Source organism: Callionymus lyra, chromosome 10 (genome assembly GCF_982586985.1).
Source record: "Callionymus lyra chromosome 10, fCalLyr1.hap1.1, whole genome shotgun sequence".
Taxonomy (NCBI): Eukaryota; Metazoa; Chordata; class Actinopteri; order Syngnathiformes; family Callionymidae; genus Callionymus; species Callionymus lyra.
In genome coordinates this window covers 13,707,542-13,728,935 of record NC_141827.1, presented here as the reverse complement: position 1 = coordinate 13,728,935, position 21,394 = coordinate 13,707,542, and the positions used below count along the sequence as shown (strand labels likewise).

The following is a 21,394-nucleotide window of genomic DNA, read 5'->3' as shown; positions in this document are numbered from 1 at the left end:
TATTTCAGTGGTTTGTCATGAAAGTGTTACCGGCAACAGACCACACGGCCTGTGAGAGTAATTCACTCTCAGGATTTGTTTGAGGCCTACGCTGCTAATGCTATGCTATCATGTTCAGCCACTCAGAGCCAACATTTGTGTTTGAAACACTGGTGCTGTGTCTCAAATCGCATACTTGCGTACTCAAAGTTAGTATTTTTAGTTCGTAAGTGCGTCTCAATTCTCAGTAAGCGAAATTTAGTGCGCCATGCACACTAAATTGTCGTACTAAAAAGCCCACAAAACTGAGTATGGTTCGATGGACACTATCTACTCTAAACGGCCGCCATCTTAGTGACGTTGGAAACGGAAGTTACTTCATATATATGTATATATATATTCATATACTTACAGGTACATTTTCCGCAGCAGTAGAAGGATGAGACGTCTTCGGTGCTGATACCAGCTTAAATATCTTGCAAATATTTAGATTCTCATATTTTTTATTTATTTATTTTTCCAAACTTGCAAAACGTGCTGCCAGCAGGTGGCGATAGCGCTCAAACAGCTGGTTGAAACAATCATTAAATAGAAGTAGAAGAAGAAGCTGTCGCGTCATTTCCGGTTTGTGCGTAGCGCCAGTGTTTGATTTGAGACATACTATCTGTCGATAATTTCAGTATTAGTTAGTATGTACACTATCCTGATGCATACTAACTTCTAGTATACTAAGAGAAGCACTCGTCTGTCCACAAAGATGAGGGGCAGACCCCAACTGCTGTCTTTCATTGCCTAGTCTTTCACTTTTGTGTTGACATCTTTGCCAGTCCGGCGGATTCCGTCAGCCAATAAAGTAGGAATATAGAAGCTGATCGGGCGGACATTGACCAGAGGCCAGAAAATGTGTTATTGTGATGCCTAATGCTTTTCTCCAAAACTGGTGTGTACACTTTAACATCTGTGCGCCCAAGTTTCCACGTAAACCTTTGAGCGTTCTGAATGTGGTAGAAGACAGACTGTCCAGGGGGGCTGCGCAGGACGGATGGGGGATGTCCGAGTTGAAGAAGGCTGAGAGGTCAGGAATCTTTTCGCTAGCTAGGAGAACTTTGAATCCTTTACTGGCCCTGACTGCGCAGGCGATGGTCCTTCCACTGCAAGTGTTACCCGCCACCTTGTATCCCGACCAGGAACAGCACTACATGTGTCCAGTGAGGGCTCTGGCTTGTTGTTGTTGTGGCTGTGTTAAGATGCTCATAGAGATTTTGTTGCTGATCTGTTTTAACAGATGACGGACGGCTTGGTGAGGCGGTCTCATTGGGTGAGATCTGCCTTTTTCCGGCCCTAGGTAGGTTGTCACTTTTGCACAGATGCATCCAGTGCCTCTACCTCATCATTGGCCAGGGTGTACCTCTTCAACATGGCGACTGGGTCAGTAGCCCATATTGTCTTGGGTGCTATCCATGTCCCCGCAGTCCGTAGACTCAGTTGACTTGTGTCCTTGGCTCGCAAGTTCCATGTGATGCTGCTGTCAGCTCGAGGTTCATACATCCTGTCGGTCTTTGCCTTGTTGTTAACCAATAGCGAAGCACAGCTAGAGTACAATAATAAAGTAGAACCCCTGAATTATCTTTTCATAACTTCAGGTTCTACGTTTGGTCGGAAGCCTTCTAACCACGCCGTCCAGCTTCTCGCTCTCACTTAGCTTAGTCTCGATAGGAGGAAGTGCGTCTGGTGTTCCCCTCCTAATATGGGTAAAGGGGGGTTCACCCAGTTGGGTGGCGAGTTCATTGAGCTTTCTCAGAGCTGAGGCAGGGCGTTGAGGATTAACCAATGGGGAAGCTCGGTTAGAGGGCTTCCCACCAATCATAGAGCCTGAAGTTATGATTAGATAACTCACAGGGTTTCACATCAGCCGCCATTTAATTTGTCAGCAAAAAAAAGTAGAAAGAACCATTATTATTCAGTCCATTGAGATTCTGCGGCACCATAATAAAATACGCTGCCCTGTGCTGCCATCTAGTGGTTAGTAAGTAAAACATTATCTTCAACAAATGGTTAAATCACTCGCTGACTAAAGGACAGACACCTATATTCGTATCGACCGAACGTTTTATTTATTTACTCTTTTTATTTTGTAAATGTGTTTTTAATCCGTAAAGTGTCTTAAGCTAAACTAACTCTGGTATTATTTGGTACTTTTAAATACATTTGAATTGAATTCAGCACAACAAATCCCGCAGGAACGTGTTCCGTCATTACACCATAAACCTGACAGAATAAATTGCATTGAAAGTCAACTACATAAATACGGGTTTTTCAGGAAACTTTTTAATTTTTTTATTTTAATTTTTTTTTTTTTAAAAATTACATTCCATTAAAACAAATGAATGAAAAGTGATTTTGTAAATTTTCTTCAACTTTTTTTTTTTCAATTCAGTTTCTACATTTCTTTCAATAGATTTGCATCAGGACTTGTTCTTTCTCTTTATTTCTCTTTGTTCTTGTTCTTATTTTGATTTATTTTTATGAATAATTGCTGTATTGCTGTGGCTAATTGGAAAAAAACAATTTCAATCAATAAAGTTCTACCTAACCTAACCTAACCTGACTTAGTAATGTCCTTTGCAATGTAGACGCTAACACACCTTTGCGTAAACACGGTGCTAACAAATGAGAACGCCAACAACTGAACAGCGGTTGACTAACGATTGTGCTTCACTCGCCTCATCTGCAGTTTAAGGACCGTGTCATCAGAATTAAAGTTGTTTTCAAAACAAGAACGAAATGAGGTCAAACTCTTTCAGTAAATCTCATTACTACACAGTGTGTTCGTCTTAATGTTCTCAACTTCCATCTCATTAGTCTTGTGAGCCCGTTACCAAACGTGATGTTACTAAACGTGATGTTACCAAACGTGATGTTACCAAACACAAAAGATGATGTCATGTGTTGTTCAGAACATTTTTCTTGTTATCAATTCATGCTGCTTTCTCTACATTAAACCCAATATTTGTCCATCATTTGTATAGATCACGTTCCTCAGTCACAGTCTGACTCTCATGGATAGTCGTGAACACCAGTGGTCTACTCATGTAAACACCCCGGACTACCTGGACGTGACGAGAACAGCCTCGAAGAGGAGAGGAGGAGGAGGATGAGGGGGACTAGAGAGAGATTAACCTCTCTAACGTCTTTAAAGCTGCAGAGTAATCCTCGCACTGGATAGAAATTCTGAGCAGTGACTCACAACTGTTTAGGAGCGAGTCCATCTAGGGTTCTGTAAACTCTCACCAACACGGTTCAAAACGTGGGATCTGGATCAACACAAAGATGAAGAAGGAAAAAGTGTGTTTTGTTTTTTTACATTTCAAAATGTAGACGTTATATGTACACTCTTTACTTACTTACTTACTCTTCTCTCAGCAGGAGACGGACAACGAACCTCCGAGCTATCGGGAGGCGACTGCAGGTCAGACACATTTGTAAATTATTATGTTCATTTTATATTGATTGATGGGAAAATATGTCACAACACGATCTGGAGCTTGTGATCCATGCGTTTGTGTCTTCCTGTTTAGACTATTGTAACAGTTTATTTCCGTGTCTAAAGGAGAAGGAGCTGTCTCGCCTGCATTTCATACAAAACTCTGCAGCGAGAATTCTGACCTGCTCTAGTAGAAGAACTCACATTTCTCTGATCCTTAAAAAACACGGTTCAGGACCAGAGAAGAGAAATCCTTCCAGGCTGTTGCTCCTAAGCTTTGGAACGATCTTCCTCTCTCTCTGTGTTTGATGATCTACTGACTCCTTCAAGAAACATCTTAAGACATTTTTATTTGTGAGACTCCTGTGTTTGTCTTATGTGTCTTGTCTTTAAAGTATATCATTTAACTATATATTGTTTTTGATTGTTAAGGCGCTTTGTGACCCTGGTCTAGAAAGGTGCTTTACAAATAACCTTTACCTACTTACTAACTATGTTTGCTGGCAGTCTGTAAGTTATTATTAACTATGTGAGCTTCTGAAATAGATTTACTAGTCTTATTCAAATGTATTTAGGAGATTTTATTTTCTCCAAAAACAGTATATTTCAGCTCTTGAAACTTGAGTTTGGCGCATTTTCTCTAATCTATTAACACGATTATTTAAAACCTTGTACAGAAATCTATTCAACGATGACAATGTATTCACTTTTTTTTTTGTTAATAAAAATAATAACAAACATCATATATATGTATCACTCTTTGGGACGCACAAAGACATTAACAAAAATGATTGACAGTCCAATTTATAGCGGCGAGGATATACGTTTGACTCCAGTGAAGTGAAGATTCTAGATCTTGGCAAAAGTGTGGCCCTCATAATGGCAGAGTATATTATACTTTTTAATCGTTTTAAAAGTTCTCAATCTGAGCTCAGTATTCTTCTAAATAAAAAGTATTCAGCACTTAATTACTTTCACATCAGATGGAAATATTTACAATGTATATGTAAAATGAAATAATGTACGGCCAAAATAAGTTAAATTAATACAATTTTATTACACATACCTACACTTATCCTTCCATACAGACTATGATATTGTTTTATCTTTGTTTCTAAGTGTATTTTCTTACCCATCACTTCTAGGATCTTTTCCACCCACGTTTCTTAAGAATCACGACTAAGCATTTCATGGACATCAACCATAACTTGTGCTCCGGGATCAACTCAAAGATGTTTTTATCTTTCAGGGTACGAGGAGATGGAAGCCCAGTTCGTATGGGATGACAAGAATATCCGACGGACCTTCATCAGGAAGGTAAACCCTCTGCAGAAGCAGCCAAACTTGAACCCTTGAGTGACATAATGTTCTCCAGGTCTACGCCATCCTCTCGGTCCAGCAGCTGGTGACCGTCAGCATCGTCTGTCTCTTCACTTTCTGGTAACTCTCGCTCCCCAGACTCATGTGTGGAATGTTCCTTCCTGATGTTATCTTCTGTCTTCGCAGTGGACCCGTGAGGTTCTACGTTCAGACCCATCCTGGCTTGTACATGGCGTCTTAGTGAGTAACCGACTCGACAAGATGTTCTCGATGGTGTGTACTTAGTGTGTCTTTGACCGCAGCCTCGTGTTCTTTGCTACGTACATCACACTTACCTGCTGTGGAGAAATACGGTACAATTCCTGTCACTAGTCGGTCGATCTTTTGCTGTTCAAACTGAGATGATGTGTTTTTCCCGCTCAACAGGAGGCAGTTTCCTTGGAATGTGATTCTATTAGTTCTTTTTGTGAGTATCCTGTGATGTTCCTCGAGCATTTATCTTCCTGTTGATCAACCTTTGAATGATGTGCATTTGTTTAAAAAACAAGACTCTTGTCGTGTCAGGTTTAGGTTTTTATCTTTCATTCAACTCAATATTAAACATGTGAAAATGTAATAAGTAGAGAGTTCTAGTGAGTCCTGAATAGGGCTGTGTTGGCAAAATCTGGCGATACGATACGTATCACGATAAAGGGGCAATGATACAATACATTGCGATATATTAGATGTATTTGTAGTATTGTCGCGTACTTGACTCTGGTGTTGCAGTATTCACAGACCACATGACTCTTGACAAAGTCGTAACTAATTTTACTTATTTTGAAACCAAAAGCTTTTAAAATGCTGGATTTGACTGTATCCTCTCGTACTCAGTCATTGTCGGGATCTTGCGGGATGTTCATTTCATTTCATTTCATTTCATATATATATATAAACTTCTATTTAAATAGTGGATACAGTTCTGTTGACTATCGATAAAGTATCATGGGAAAGAATATGACAGAATATGTCGCCACAACGTTTTTTTCCGAAACCCCTAGTCATGAGTGTTAAAAATTAAACGATCATTACGGAAAACATGGAGGAAGAATCACATATTTTCTAGTGAGTCATGACTAGGGTATCACGATGCAGCGGCGACGATACTATATATTGCTATATATTTTGTTACTGTAGTAACAAGGATATATTTGTAGAATTGTCGAGTACTTGACTCTGGTGTTGCAGAATTTACAGACCACGTGACTCTTGATGAAGTCTTTACTGATTTCATTTTTTTTTAACCAAAATATGTCCAAAGATCAGCATCAAACATCTGCGGGATGTTCATTTCATTTTATGTATATATATATATATATATATATATATATATATATATATATATATATATATATATATATATATATATATATATGTATATATCCATTGAGCATCATGGGAAAGAATATTGCGATATGCCACATCTATATTTATTGACACCCCTAGTCATAAGTTTAAAAAAATGTAATGATCATTATGGTAAATATGGAAGGAAAATAACATATTTTAACACAAATGAATCAACAAAAAGTGCAATAAAACCATGATGTGGAAAAACAATACCAGAATTAACTGTTATTCAAAATTACATTTATTTTCATTTACCACAATGCTACAATAAGCAATTTATTATTATTGCTATGTGTTATTGTATTTATTGAACATATTAAATATAAATGTAAAATAGAGTTAGTGAAAATGGGTAAATAATACAATTGATGGAATTTTGTCAATAAAACAAACAGTGAATTTTACATTTGATTCTCATTGCTGTGTAAAAGACTTGATCATAGATAAAACATGTTTTATTGAAGATCGTTGTGTCTTCCTGTGCAGACGTTGAGCATGGCCTTCATGATGGGCTTCGTCTCCAGGTGTGTGAAAGAAAAACCGTCTGTCATTGACCTCAAAGAATATTTTTATAAACATTTTCTTTGTTCCCCCCAAGTTTTTACAACACAAAGTCTGTCATTCTGTGTCTGGGAATCACGGCCCTGGTCTGCCTCTCGGTCACGGTCTTCAGCTTCCAGAGCAAAGTAAGACAAGACATCCCTCCGACCTTTTCCCACGATGAAATAACAACAAGGTGTCGTTTCTGTCCCAGTATGACTTCACTTCCTGTCAGGGGGTCCTCTTCTCCTTGTGCATGGTCATGCTGCTGTGTGCCATCACCATCTCCATCGTGGTTCCTTTTGGATATGTAAGTGTGTTTTGGAAAAAGCGATGCGTGTGGAACAACAATAGCACGTTAAAGCTTTTATCGAGATCAGCTTTACAGATAATCCACTCAAGCCGCGTCTCTCTTGAAATAGACGCTCGCTGTCCCGACTTAACAGTTTTGTAACACTTCTGGATCCACAGGTTCCCTGGTTACATGCCACGTACGCAGTGCTGGGCGCCATCCTCTTCACTCTGGTGAGTCCATCTCATGATCCTTTCCAAGTGGTTCTGAACCATTTGAACAACCAGGACCTGAATTCAAACCTTCATTTCGCTTTTTCAAACGCAAATAATAGCGACGAATGTTTGGCAATCATGTGATAAAGAATGTTTTTCTTTCAAGTTTTTGACAGATATTTTGGACAAATAGCCAATTATAAGGGTAATCCAAATACATACATTTCAAGTCCTAATATTCCTCTCTCTCTGTGTTTGATGGATCTACTGACTCCTTCAAGAAACGTCTTAGGACGTTTTTTATTTGTTCAGGCTTTTCCTTGATTTTCTGGAACTCCTGTGTTGTTGTCAGTTTTATCTTGACCTTTAAAGTATATACTTTATTGAATTTTGTATTGTTTTTTTAAGCGCTTTGTGACCCTGATCTGGAAAAGCGCTCTATAAATACAAATTACTTACTAAAAGTCTCATCAGTCTAATGTTTCACGTGCTGACATTTGATCAGAAACGTAAAGTTTCAAACTCAATAATGACGGGGAAGATGATAGTTTGACAATATGTGACACAGACTGAAAGATAAAAGAAGAATTCAATATCATTTTTTTCCTCATATCTTTCAGACCCAGAGAAATAAAAAAAACAACCCCCAAAACAATTATGTTACCTATGCTAACTGACTTAGCAATGAGCTAACTAAATTAGGTCAACTTTAATTTAAAGGGCAACTTATGTGTCGATTTAAGTGTGTCTTAATTAGATCTTTGACCTCTATTGTATTGTCAGTATGTGTCTGTTTGTACAAAACTCTCTTTTCATTAAAATATATACATTAGAAAATGAGCTTAAGCCTCATTAGTTGTTCTTGTTGACCATAACCACGCCCACTCTTCTATGATTGGTCAAGCTTTGAGATTTGTCACTCAGCATCAGTAATCCATTCTTCTTTACCGCGTTCTTCGCTTCTGCAGTGAAGCCCATTATTACGTCATAATGATCTTCACGCTGGTAACCTCTTGTTCACTGAGATTTCCGACGGGAAAGAAGTTTATAAAGTAACAAGTTCAAAACATGGTCATAATGAGAGACTTACTGCATCTTGGAGAGGAAGACTTCAATATTTGAAACACGAGAGTGAGTCAGAAGAGTGAAACATCATCCAGAATAAGTGATTTCAAGCTAGAATACAATGTTTTCATTCATGTTCATCAAACCTGCACACCTTATCATGGTAATAAAGCAGCCGCTTTGATTTAATAGCATTTTTGTTCTTCCTTGACAATGTAGTGAAGTGTGTCTGTACATGTGCAGCAATTTTTTCTACATTGTTCTACACAATAAACCAGACTGTTTGTGTTTTGTCCTCTCATGGCTGCAGTTCCTGGCGTTCGACACTCAGCTACTCCTGGGGAACAAGCGTGTCAGCATCAGTCCAGAGGAATACATCTTCGCCACACTCAGCATCTACCTGGACGTCATCTACCTGTACACCTTTTTGCTGCAGATCATGGGGGGAGGACGAGACTGAACGGCTGTTTGTGCGACTGAACTCTGTAAAGGCACCGGAATTGTTCATTTATCTTCAAAACAAAGCCCAGGATAGTCGAATGTGCTTTTTGACTCTAATGTAACAAACAGGTTTTAAGTTCCGTGTGTCAGTGAGACTCCACAAACACACACACTTGCATGTGTGTGTGTTTAACACGTTTATTTGACTCATTTTTGGACACAGATTTGGATTTTATTTGGAAGTTTATACCTTCAAATCAGCAAACACAGGTTTAGAAAAAACATCTCCAGGTCATCACACCAGTTTGAGAATGATTTTGGATTTTTTTTGGCAGATTTTTGAATGGAAGTCAGTCTTGAATCTATACAAATAAAACAGATCAATTATAAAATCTTGAGATGTTCTGAACTAAGCGGAAACAAAGAATAGGCGATTGAAACCGTTTAACCAACTTCATTGATAAAGCTTGTTTGTGTCTATGCATTGAGAGGAAAAAAACACGACGATTAAAACAAGGCTTTTATTAAAAAACAAAAAAGACGTATTCAAATCGAAAGAAAAATAAAGAAAGATTTGCAATCGCTCAATAAAAAAAACACAAAAGTTGTAGACGATTTACAAACTCTGGCACAGGAAGACAAAAGTAGCCATGTGGCATTGCAAAAAGAACCAAATATCAAAACCTCTGTACATGAGTTGTATAAATAAGAAAACTTTCCAGAATTGAGATGAGCCGGCGGTATTTTCAGAATGTCCGAGATTCACAACAAACTTGGTTGATACAGTGTTTCTGTAAGTAAATTTGAATTCAACAGCTGAATAATCTCAATATTCCATCACACAGTAGTTGTTGTTTTCTTTAACATTACAGCAGACATTCACTGCGTTAACCCATTTTTTCTGATGACATTTTGAAAATCCTAAATTGATGACATGCAACCAAGCGTTTGGATATCTGTTTTTAGCAGCAAAACATTTTGAAACTATGAAACAAACCGATAAATCCGCGATCGATTCAAATATTCTACCGACAGAACCCTGCGTGCACGTTTCACGAGTGCATGAAAAGCGACGATTAATGAAGAAGCTCTTGATAATTCACTGATAAGTTTCCCAAAAGAGTTGAACGTGAGTCGACTGGTAATGGTGGACGCACAAATAAATAAACACTGCAATGTAACAAGGGTTGTTTCATAGTTTCATAAACTTTTTGTGTTGCATTCTGTGTTACAAGTGATGACAAGTGATGGCTAAAACATGGAATATCATTTCAACAGTATATCAAACAAATTCCATGACAAATTCCTTCATGGCTCCTCTGCTCCTTGCAGACTTTGAATCAATAAAAAAAAGGAAAAAAAAACTAAACAAATCTGAGAAAAGTGAAAGAAAAGACTATTTACAGAATCAAGTGTTGCTTTTGTGTGTGTGTGCGCGCACATGTGTGTGTTGGCAGAGGAAGACCTATTGGTTTTGTTACATGGACTGACTCTACATCCACTAGGACCAGGTTGTCTACGGTGTAAAAATATAACAAGTGAAGTAGAGAAGGCATCTTAAAGTCACTGTGAAAACCTTCACAATGAGTGCAACTGAAGAACTTGCTTAGGCACGAGGAGAGCGTGAGAAAGACCGACGTTCCTCTGGACGACGACGACAACAAAGAGAGCGCCGAACACTTCGTGTCTGCAGCTTTACGGACGGTCGACTGATGCCAGATCATGATCTTTCTGTGGAATGTTGACTTGAACAAGCTGCACTCACTTTGGGGATGCATGTGGGAGCTCTGACGGTGCCTCCGGAATTCTGGATGGGATTGAAAATCTTTTTCCGAAGCAGAGCAGGAATATAAACCCCATGTCTGACGAAGCTAACGGAGGGTTGGAAAGCTAGCCTGTCTTGAGAGAGAGCATCTTCACTGGTAGAAGAATGGACTTTACAGGGCACATGTGGCACCGACTCTAAACTCCGTCCTGACCGCATGTACCTCTTGACCACATGAACAACCCCATCGCTCTTCAGCCACATGTGCAGCTACTATGTCTCTGCTCCGTCTCCCTCAGTGGAAAACGCAGCTTCTATTTTTGTTGCAAACAGAGCAGACAGGAAGTAGAAAGAACTATCAGATTCAATTTGCATTTCAAAATAAACCTCTGAAGATGATGACATTGCAATTTTGAACCAGTCAATGACGTGTCAAGTCAAAACAGAGGTCGTTTGGTGGCCATTATTAATGAAGCCATTTGCCATTTGTCAAGAGATTATGAACGATTCAGCACTCAACAGTATCATGACAACACTCGGATCACATGCTGTCGTAATACAGAGTAATAAGGCCATCCTCTGGTACTAGGATGCAACAGAATCCCAGGCTATCCGGTGGACACCCCAGGAAACTAGCTGTACTTCTGGATGATACTTTATCATGAGTTAATCTCTCAAGAATCTCGTCAACTTCTCATCATCATCTGCTTAAAACGGTGATAGGTTTTTCTGCGAGCGAGGTCTATGTTTGTCCTATCTGTCCGTGAAGGTTCTCATTCATCCAGGTCATGGTTAGCAAAGAGGTTCAAAAGAGGGTCCACTGGACTGTGTAGAGTTTCCAGGACGATTTTTCGTTCCTCATCTGAGGCTCCACGAGAGCTGGGGTTACGAACTTCCAAGGAACCTCAACTGGGATCATGTGATGGTCACTCCTCCAGGCCTTGGCACACTAATGGGTTTCTACCAACCTCACCAGGCAAATCACCCTGATGGGTTTCACTCCATGCATTGTTCCAAACTCCTGTTGCTCTCTGCTCCTCCCTCTTAGCAGGACATATACTGGCTCCAAAACCCAGCTCATTTGGATCAGAAGAAGCTCCTCGAATGAGACCCGAAACGTCGTCCTAGAAACTCTACACAGACTTGACTTGCTTTTGAACCTCTTGGATAACGTGTACCTACACTTCTTCAGTCAAAGAGCCTTTAAACTCTTTTTTTGGGGGGACTTGAGAGCAGATTTGGGCTTCAGAATGGGTCAATAAGATTAGAAATCTTGACCACGCCTGGTGTCGATTCTCAAATGTTTACCAACTTGGTGTTGGATGAAGCAGCAGGGGACAAATGTTTTACAAAGAGGGAGGTGAACCTTCAAGAAGCCGATCATCAACTCCTCAGGAATTCAGCAGTATTAGTTCGTAATGTCTTGAGTGTTAAGGCTTAAAGATCAGTTTTTTGCAGACTACGTCAAGGTAACCGTGACGGACTGGTCTTTAATGGCACTTCCAAGTTTAAACACAAGATCGTCATAAAACCACACTGGTATCTACATATCTATAGAAAAGATATTTGGATTCTCTGCCGGAGATTCTTTTGGATGAAACATGGTTTGGTTAACTGAGGTGAGCTCCAAACGTACACGGTAGAAAACAAAAAAACGTGCACACCAAAACAAACACAACAAAACTGCGTCAAGCTATACAGTTAAAACTAAAGAGGATGTAATAGTTTACAGCTAAAATCTAATTTAAAGGAAATCAATGACAAGGCAAATTAAGTTATTTTTAAGTGACAGACAAGAATGAAAAAAGTAACACAACAACTTTCTACAAGAAAAAATCATAGAAGGTGACAGCAGCAGCATTGAAACAAAGACTTACAGTCCCCATTCAAACAAACTAATCTGCAGGAATTTGTTTATCTTCTCCTTAAATTCCTGGAACTTTACTAAACTAATTCAACCACTAACTGCACTGATCTTTGTACACATAATCTAACTGCTCACATCATAAAAGTTCACCTAATCCCCCAGTCGAGGGAATGATCTGAAGAAATGCCACAACAAAAAAAACGCCTAAAACCACTTCTTGTGGACGTCACGCCAACAGTGTGAAGTTTTCCTACGGTGCAGTCGGAAACTTGGAGCTTCCCAACATTCAGCTTATTAATGTTAACCTCTTCATTTTTACTGGTATTTATATACTACAGCATTAAATAAAGTTTCTTTATTAAATGTAAGTTGTATGTCCTAAAAAGGTTTAAAAATAGAACTTTAATTCAAATATAAATAGAAATGATTGATTGTCTTCTCTTCGTTGTGAAAGAAAGTTGACTTTGAGTAAACTATGAATAAACGCCTCTGCAGCAGTCAGAGGAGGAAGTAGCTTTAAACGGTTTCGCTCCCAGCGCTCACGTTTCATCCGTACGCCAGACCAGCAAGTGTTTTTAAAAAACTGTACAAGAGTGTGTGGACAACAGGAAGTCAAAACAAACTATTGCATATTTTACAAAGACAAAGAGACACTTCCTATTCTCACTGTGTAACATTGAGTTTTATCATCCAAACGTTTTGTTTCTCTTTCTTAAAACATCTGGATTTGTTCCTTATTTTATATCAAAATAGAAGATTCCACCTTTGGTTCTGAAAATCTTGAGGGTGTGTGTGTGTGTAAAGGTCCAGAAAACACGTCTGGCTTCTCAAAAACGGAGAGAAGAAGAAAAAAAAAAAAAAAAGACATAAAAAGAAACATTCAACCCCACGTACACATGAAAGCACACGTTCGCTCACGATTCTTTTGCCATCCATGTTCAAGTCCATGTACTTGGCGATGGTGCGGGGCACAGTTCTCTTTCAGCCTGAATCCCCTTTGGTTGGAGTTCTGTTGTGCCCTCTGCCCACAAGGCTGGAGCTGGAAGACACAACAGATGGTCTTTTTTCAAACAAATTCCTACAATTTAACTTTTGACTTTTCCTGAACAAAATATACAGTTACAGACATACCTTAGCTTCACTTGGTATGTTGGTACGAGTAGTTTGTGTGCTCCGAGGGAGTCTCCATGGCAACCTGTTGCTGTTGACTGCCATTTTCCTGACACACGATTAGACCACATGTCAGTGAACCAGATGTCTGCCTTTCTCAATCAACAAGGATTTTTAATTCAAATAAAACCAACTGCAATGTTGCTTTGAGAGGGCCGTGTGGCATCACTAGAACGCTGACTTTGCGGAAAAGCGGCGCCTAGTGCGGCAAAGTTTATTGATGTTTGATAACACATTTAATATTTTGGAGTGAATGGGCCTGTGGGCCAGTCCAAATTGATGGAAGTGAAATTCTTAATTGTAACATCATACATCGCCTGATAAGAAAACTGACCAATACACTGTCTTCACTGGCTGTGAAATGATCAACAGAGAAACTGAGGCTTAGAAAGAGGGCGAGGGAAACATATACCGAGAGACTTTGTTGTGGTTATTTAAAGTCTTTTTTTTTATCTTGCTACGGCTTGTTTGAGTGCAGCCATTTGCTGAACTATAACTATTCAGTTCTGAATATGCATCAAGTATTTAGAGTAAGTTTGGACAATCTCACCTCAACTGGGACACTGGAGGGAGGCACTGGGGTGTACTGTGGGATGTATGTCCCCTGCATAGTTGTGTTGGCCGGAATATACTGTTGAGCGGAGCAACGATGTTAGTTATCTTTTATACACGTGGTGGTCATGAGGCGGGTGATACTCACTGTGCCCGCGCTGCCCAAGGACAGGTGACTTAGCTGCTGGGTGAGGGGTCCCATCATAGACGTGGGCTGGATGGACATGGCATGTTCCATTGTGGGGGTGAGGACTGTACCCTAGACAAACGGGTGTCTTCACTTCATGGTATATCAGGGGGCAGAAGAAAGTTTCTAAAGAATCTACTCACTGCTGGCTGCATGAGGTATGACTGGTGGTGCATCCAGGATGGACTGTGTACCTGCAGGTATGTCCAGGTTTAAGCACTTGATGAAGTTCTAAAAAGCCTGATCTCACCTGGTACGATGAGATGGGTGAATGCATGTACGGTGAAAGCGAGGCCTGCGAGATCATCCTGTTCGGCGTGAGGCTGTAGGGCGACGTGTAGAAGCTGTTGAAGTGAAATAACGATGAGTGACTTTATACATGCAAAGGCAATGTCTTAATAGTCTCTTGTTTGTCTTACGTGTTGATAAACATGCGGGACAGTAAGTAAGTAAGTAAGATATATTCATAGAGCACTTTTCAAGACCAGGGTCACAAAACTATACTCAAAAAATATATACTAAAAAGATCAAGATAACAACGCGAAAATCAGGGAAAAGCCTGCACAAATAAGAAAGTCTTCAGATGTTTCTTGAAGGAGTCAGTAGATCATCAAACACAGAGAGAGAGGAAGATCGTTCCAAAGCTTTGGAGCAACACAGTGATAATAATCATTTGCGAGCAGTGTCACTTCCTCGTCTGTAGGTTGTGCTATAGGCACCCTAAGAGCTTGTCAGACACACCCTGGTCATAGATTGTTCTTGTTATTAGAAATCTGCAGATTGACCTTCTTTGGATGAAGATGTGTTAGTTATACTTCTGAGTTCAAGGGGGTTCTGTGACTAACTTGGATTAACTATTTTAACTAGTTTTTTGTTAGAAGAACCGAGGCCAAAATAAAGAATGAATATTGTCGTGCATGTTCAAGAACATCTGCCTAACTTTCCTTAGACACGTCGTTGTTCTACAACAATCCAGCAGGGGGCGCCTTTAACTGAAGAATAAGTTTCCCTGATGGGCTGGGGCTGTTTTTTGTCAGTGCTATGCATAGTACTCACCCGTTCTGCAAGGCTGTGGGGTCATATGCGAGCGTCATTCCTCCCTGGAAAAAAAAACAACACAGAATTCAGTTCCAATGATGTCATGCACAGACCGAGCTTTTGAATTAAAGTGTTTAAATAAAATGTTTACACTGTTTTTTAAGTGAAGTTACTTACGGTCTCTCCGTCTCTGCCCCATGGCCGTCCGTTCTGAAGGTACTTCCCCTGGTTTTGCCTCTTCTTCTGACCTCCGTCTGCGAACTTACATAGTAATGGCTCTGTGGGCACTGTGGAAGATCAAACACGAGAGTTCATTGTCTGACCTCAGCCTGGGCTCAAAAATCTGCTTTTGGCGCCAAAAGAACAATATCAAGTTTCTATAGGCCAAAGTAAACATTCCACACACCAGGTACTCCCGGTGGAATCTTGATAAATTTGCCATTGAAATGCTGAATTATGGCCTCACACTTCTCTGTAGATTCCATTCTGCAACACAATCAGTCACAACATGCCTTGTTAGTTTTGGATTTAATTCAAACCGTCAGCTTTATCAACTGTACGGTATATGGTATGTTCCGTTGTTCACTAGAGAGCAGTTTAGGTCAGACCTGGCGAACCCCACACCGCGACTGGTCCCGTTAGCGTCCCTCAGAATTCGTGTAGAAATGACCTGGCCAAAGGATTTGAGCATGCTTTCAAGCTCCTGCTCGTCCATGGACACTGGCAGGTTTGAGATGTAGAGGTTGGTGGGGTCCTGCTCTTGTTGCTGCACACAGACAATTTTTTTTTATGAACATCCCTTTTGAAAATGTGAGTTTTTAAATACAGTATAAGTACAAGTATTAGGTAATCTAGAATATTGGGGAGACAATGCTTTGTTTTTAAAGAAAAAGGGAAGGGTGGAGAGGGCAAGAGAGAAATCTGGACTGGTTATCATGGTTCTGGAGGACATCCTGGATCCGGCAGCAGATCCAGAAGTACTTAAAGAGGAGGTATAGCCCTGGAGCTTCAGTCCTAACTATAGGCTTTATCAAAAAGTAACGTTTTTAAATCGCTCTTAAACATAGAAGGGCCTGTCTGGTTCCACAGCAGAGGGGCATGAAAACTGAAGGCCCCGGCTCCAAATCTACAATTAGAGATTTGTGGTATAACTAATAGATCTGAGTTTAAGGATCGTAACATCCTAGAAGATTCATATGTTTGGATTAGATCTTTGATGTATGTTGGTGCTAGAACGTGTAAAGCTTTGTAGGTTAAAAGAAGCATTTTAAATTGCATTCTTAATTCTACTGGAAGCCGATGTAATAGAGTACAGCACACGACAAGTATGATAATGCCACTTAGTTTTAGTAAGTACAAAAGTTCTGAAAGACTTTTCTTCAACATCCTGACCGAAGAGAGTTACAGTAGTCCAGGTAACAAAAGCTTCTCAGCAGCGTCCACAGGAAGGAAATGCAAGATTTTTTAAATGTTATGAAATGAAAGTAGGAAGTCTGTGAGATTTGTTTTATGTATGATTTAATGGTTTGGTTTCTGGCCTTTTTTCAACAGTGTCAAATGCATTACTGAGGTCCAGAAGAACAAGTACTGAAACAAGGCCATGATGAGTGGTCAATAGCAGATCATTGCTGACTTTTATGAGAGCAGTCTCTGTGCTGTGATGTTACCTAAAACCAGTTTAAAAAATGTCAAGTTGATTGTTATCGTGAAGATAATCACAGAGATTACTAGCGACAACTTTCCCAAGAATCTTTGAAATAAAGACAATTTTCGACACTTCTTTAAGCACGCGGGGGAAACAATAAAAGTCAATAATCAATTAATAACTGGTATAAGTATGAATCAGGCTTAGTGTCTATTAATAGTAGGGCTGCAACATTTGTGTTTAGAATAGCTATAATACAAGAATCTTCACTTCCATTTTAGATTTGTTTAATTCATTCATCTGTGTCAACCTGGCTACAGTGCTGAATAAGAACCTGGGGTTATTCTTTTCTTCTAAAAGTGATGAGTTGAGTTGAGCCTAGCTTTGGCTGTCTGGAGATTTGCCCGGTATAGTTTTAAAATATCTTGCCAGGCTTGATAGACTTCATCCTCATCTGTGGAATGGGCACTGAAAGAATTTATTCCTTTAGTATTTCTATGACTCTTTCAGACAGACTTCTTTTAAGTGCATTTCTGCTCTGTAGTCCTGGGTCTGCTAAGATAAAATCAAAAATGATGAATTGATGGTTGGATGAAACTGAGTTCTGAGGAGAGCCAATTACATTTCCAACTTCAAGCCAGTGTGCTATTACAAGATCTGAAGTGTGGTTGAAACTGTGAGTGGGTTTATGTACAAGTAAACTAATTTTTTTTATCATTGAAGTAATGAAGCAATGTGATGATTATATAAGAGCCAGGCAATAAAGTGTTCAATGAAAAGGTAAAGTGGCTGAGATAATCCATAATATATCAGATCTTGTGGTTAAACACTGAGAAGCCGTAGAGGCTACAGTCTGAGATCATGTGAGAGGGATTTACTCCGGCACATTTAGCAATGTCTGCTGAGGTGTGTCTGTGTGTGTTTGTGTGTCGGGCATGTGAGCTGACATCTGAGTATGAACAGAGAGGTGCTCGGAAGCAGGAAGGCTTCTATTTTTAACAGGCATTGTTCCCCTGGCGTGCACTGCTGCCTCTGGGCCCTGCGGGCCTTCGGTGGCCTGTCCAGGAAGTCTGAAGGGAGCAAGGTGTGGCTTTTTGTTTGCTCAAAACACTGTCATGGTAAAGGTGTGCAATGCCAGAGGAGACCTGTACATTGATAAAGTCTAGATATAGGTTTGACCTGAAATAGCCTCGTGAAGCAGCTGTGTATATTTAGGCTGCATAGCGCCTATCAACACCTCTGACTAAGCGCACGCCGTCTGGGTGAGTCAAGTTCTGGTATCTGGTTGCGCTGGTCGGGTATTGAGATATGTGGTATAGTGTGGCCCTCCCGCGACACCGACGCACAGCTTTGGTTGCACCAGACTGGTTCATGTCAGTTGGCGAAACAGATTGGTTTCCGGCCTGAACCGCGAGGAGGCCGGAGTGTTACGTTGCACCCGGGGTCTGTTTGGGTGCAAGACATAGGAGGGGCAGGGACACCGTGGTAGAGGGTATTAAATGCCGGTGTCAGCCCCAGGACCCATACCCAGACGATGGACAATGCCGGAGCATTGTTCCGTACCAATTGACACTTGGTGTAGTGGCACCCTCCCCTGGGTTCCCTCCCTGACAGCCGTAGGGATTAGCTTAATGGGCCGACAAGGGTTTATTTGACTGCAGACACTTGGACAAAGCGCTCGGAACAAGTGCTACGACAGGAGCATGTTAGCGACACATACAATGCAAAGAGAGGAGGTGTGAGGAAAAAGAGGGGAAGGTTGTGAAAAGGTCAAAAGAAAGAGACGTAGCTGAATAAGAAGAGTCTTGCGTCAAATTCAAATCCTTACTTTGGCCATCTGAGCCTGGACCCCACTGGACTTCAGAGCTGTAACAGCTTTCTGTGCTGCTGCTGGACTGTCAAAGTCCACAAATCCATAACCTGTTAAGACAGAAATGGACGTTTTTCAGGAATAGAGCGTCACATTAACGCCGGGCAGCAATAAATGGCAGGTCTGCTAAATCTGAGTTTAAAAGTCAATGTCAAGTTGACATTTAGCTTCATATTCAAAGGAATTTAAAGAAGAAATCAAACAGGTAGAAAAAAACAAGCTATTAGCTTTAGAACCAGTATCAGATTAAACCTAAATGACACAATCTCAGTTTAATAGTCATACAGGTAGTTCACCTAAGACTACTATAACTAACAATACTTACAATACTAAAACTGGAACCATTATAATTCCTCAAGTATGTGTGTATTACCACGTGCGACGTATGGTTCTCTGTGAGACTTTAATTTGGTTTTTTTTCCAACATGTAGTTCTGTGACCTTGTGAAACTGCTCACCTTTGCATTTGTTGGTGGTTTTATCCAAGATGGCTTTGGTTGACACGATCTTGCCATACCTGTGTGGATACAGATCAGTTACAAGTGAGGTGACTGCAGGGCAAACACAAGAATCTGCTTCCACAGCTCGCATACCGATCCGGCCACACTTCCTTTTGACAAGACGACTGCAGGTATAAACACGAACATACATTGAGCTTTGTGTCGTCAATGGAGAGCGTTAATTAGGTGTCACTGAAGACTGTCTGCCGCCGCCCTTCTGTCTTTGTACACCTTGTCTCTTACGCTCTTTCAGACAGGAGATGTCAGACTTTTGCTCTTATGTGTACACAACGCTGTAAATAAATATTTGTGCGGACACCTCATGTATCCTCGGTTTAACACTAAAAAACTCCCTAATCTAACCCACAGCGAGGTCTATGAAGCAGTCGTAACGTTGAAATAGAAGCAATACATTTTTGTGAAGATGCTATCATGAAACATTAATGGCATTAGATCGAGCTAAAAGTGGTCAATGGGAGGCGTTTATAGGATGTCTGTGCTAATGGAAGTGCTCTATACCACATCAGCAATACAGAGGAATAGACCTGCCCTTGTCTGCCGGGTTCAGAGCAGAGAGAGCGAGAGAAAGAGAGAGAGAGAGAGAGAGAGAGAGAGAGAGAGCGAGAGAGAAAGAGAGAGAGAGGCCTGCTCTGCTGCTTTTGGGTGACATGACGTCTGGGCAGCATGTAACCTGATGCCTCCTCCCTTCCTTTCCACATCCCTTGCTCTGTTTTCTCTTCCCGCACATGAGCGCTGAGCAGTGCCAGGCCCTGCACTCCGGACCTGTTTCAGCGCACATCTGCAGGCATGACTCACTCTGTACACAACTGTTGTGTTAACCATGTATCTTTTGTGTGTCTATTATCTGTTATTCTCCGTTGTAAACACAACATACGAAATAAGTAACAGAAAAACTTTAGAAAACAAGGCAACCATTTTGTCACACCTTATCTTAAGTAACACAAGATGATGTGTTAAATGTAATAGTTAGTATTCTAGCTAATATTAGAAAACACAAAAGTAGTAGTTTTTTGTTGTTGTTGTTGTTCTTGGAATCCGATTTTGTGGTTTGTTGAGTGTTGGGTTTCCTTTGTAGCTGGTGCCTGTTTTGTTACGGAAAACCCTTTTTTATTAATTCTGTAGTTACTTGCACTTGTTTCTAAACCAGCCCAGAGCAATGAAACTGTTTTTGTATTTGACTGAAGCGGTTTGTTTCCTTCTAACTCTGGTGAAGTAGATGTGTGGCACAACTAAAGATTCATTTATTTGAACAAATATAACCAGAAGAACAAAAAATAAACCTTCTCTTATTTGTATTACTTTCTTCTGGATAGATATGCAACGTAAGATATATTAATAGTAAAAGTAATTTTACTAATAAAGTTAAAAGTAATTCATATAGTAATAATAGTATGTGTCTTAATGCCTCCAATGTTTTAGATTTGTACTTTAAATTCACTTTTATTCTTGACTTGATATCACTTGTTAGTAAAACAAATATGAAGACAGTGTTTTATTTTATTTTTTAAATCAGGTGGGGAACTTTTTACTCTTGGATTGAAGTGTCTGTGTTCGCCAATTATCTCCTACAGGCAAAGTCTATTTTTTGAAGCAGCCATGTTGGTACAGCAACCCCCAAAGGGTGAAAGATATGCCTTTTTTCCCCCAAACACACTCTCTTGAGAAAATAATAGTTGATGGTTGACTGAACAAAATTGTTTCAAAAAAGTATGGCACAAGTTGCATATATAAACATCTGCAAATCATTTCAAAAAATTCAGCAGCAGTTCCAAAGAATTTATTTTGGGTAAATGGTCACTAACTTATTCACTACATTCCTAAATGAACAAGATTTTAAAAAAACATTCGGACCATTGAGAAATAATCGCGTAAAATATTTAGAGTTATCTGTGCATTGTTTTATACAGTTCTTCACAACACCAATCCTGGACGACCAATAAAATATTCTGAGTGAATCATATTAAAAGCTTAACTTCATTATTGGTCTCATATGATATTGTTTACACAAGTTAACTTTATATTGAGGTTATTTTAGAACACCACACACAGGCCTGT

At 39.9% G+C, this 21,394-nt stretch overlaps 2 protein-coding genes across 2 annotated transcripts in view; one reads left to right on the top strand and one right to left on the bottom strand.

Annotated features, from left to right (window-relative positions):
• Positions 1–3,294: 3,294 nt before the first annotated feature.
• On the top strand, positions 3,295–8,744 carry faim2b (Fas apoptotic inhibitory molecule 2b). The gene is made up of 12 exons (XM_087800699.1): positions 3,295–3,324; positions 3,403–3,448; positions 4,713–4,780; positions 4,839–4,903; positions 4,970–5,023; positions 5,086–5,136; positions 5,210–5,249; positions 6,659–6,696; positions 6,771–6,858; positions 6,927–7,022; positions 7,184–7,237; positions 8,595–8,744. Exons 1-12 carry the CDS (start codon positions 3,310–3,312, stop codon positions 8,742–8,744), a joined length of 765 nt encoding a protein of 254 aa, XP_087656825.1. The 5' UTR covers positions 3,295–3,309.
• Positions 8,745–9,115: 371 nt separating this feature from the next.
• Positions 9,116–21,394, bottom strand: part of LOC148070440 (RNA-binding motif, single-stranded-interacting protein 2-like) — a 33,856-nt gene continuing 21,577 nt past the window's right edge. The window contains exons 3-14 of the mRNA XM_087800286.1: positions 19,277–19,335; positions 18,778–18,869; positions 15,913–16,070; positions 15,711–15,790; positions 15,482–15,591; positions 15,323–15,366; positions 14,517–14,610; positions 14,410–14,460; positions 14,228–14,338; positions 14,078–14,158; positions 13,489–13,576; positions 9,116–13,396 (exon numbers count right to left, since the gene is read on the bottom strand). Of these exons, the coding sequence (XP_087656412.1) occupies positions 13,496–13,576; positions 14,078–14,158; positions 14,228–14,338; positions 14,410–14,460; positions 14,517–14,610; positions 15,323–15,366; positions 15,482–15,591; positions 15,711–15,790; positions 15,913–16,070; positions 18,778–18,869; positions 19,277–19,335 (961 nt within the window). The 3' untranslated portion in view covers positions 9,116–13,396; positions 13,489–13,495. The remainder of the gene's footprint in view (positions 13,397–13,488; positions 13,577–14,077; positions 14,159–14,227; positions 14,339–14,409; positions 14,461–14,516; positions 14,611–15,322; positions 15,367–15,481; positions 15,592–15,710; positions 15,791–15,912; positions 16,071–18,777; positions 18,870–19,276; positions 19,336–21,394) is intronic.

What these genes read in the sequence shown, in the direction of transcription:
- faim2b (XM_087800699.1), top strand. An exon ending in ATGATGGGCTTCGTCTCCAG is followed by an intron (nt 6,697 to 6,770) that starts GTGTGTGAAAGA and finishes GTTCCCCCCAAG; the next exon opens with TTTTTACAACACAAAGTCTG. An exon ending in TCTTCAGCTTCCAGAGCAAA is followed by an intron (nt 6,859 to 6,926) that starts GTAAGACAAGAC and finishes TTTCTGTCCCAG; the next exon opens with TATGACTTCACTTCCTGTCA.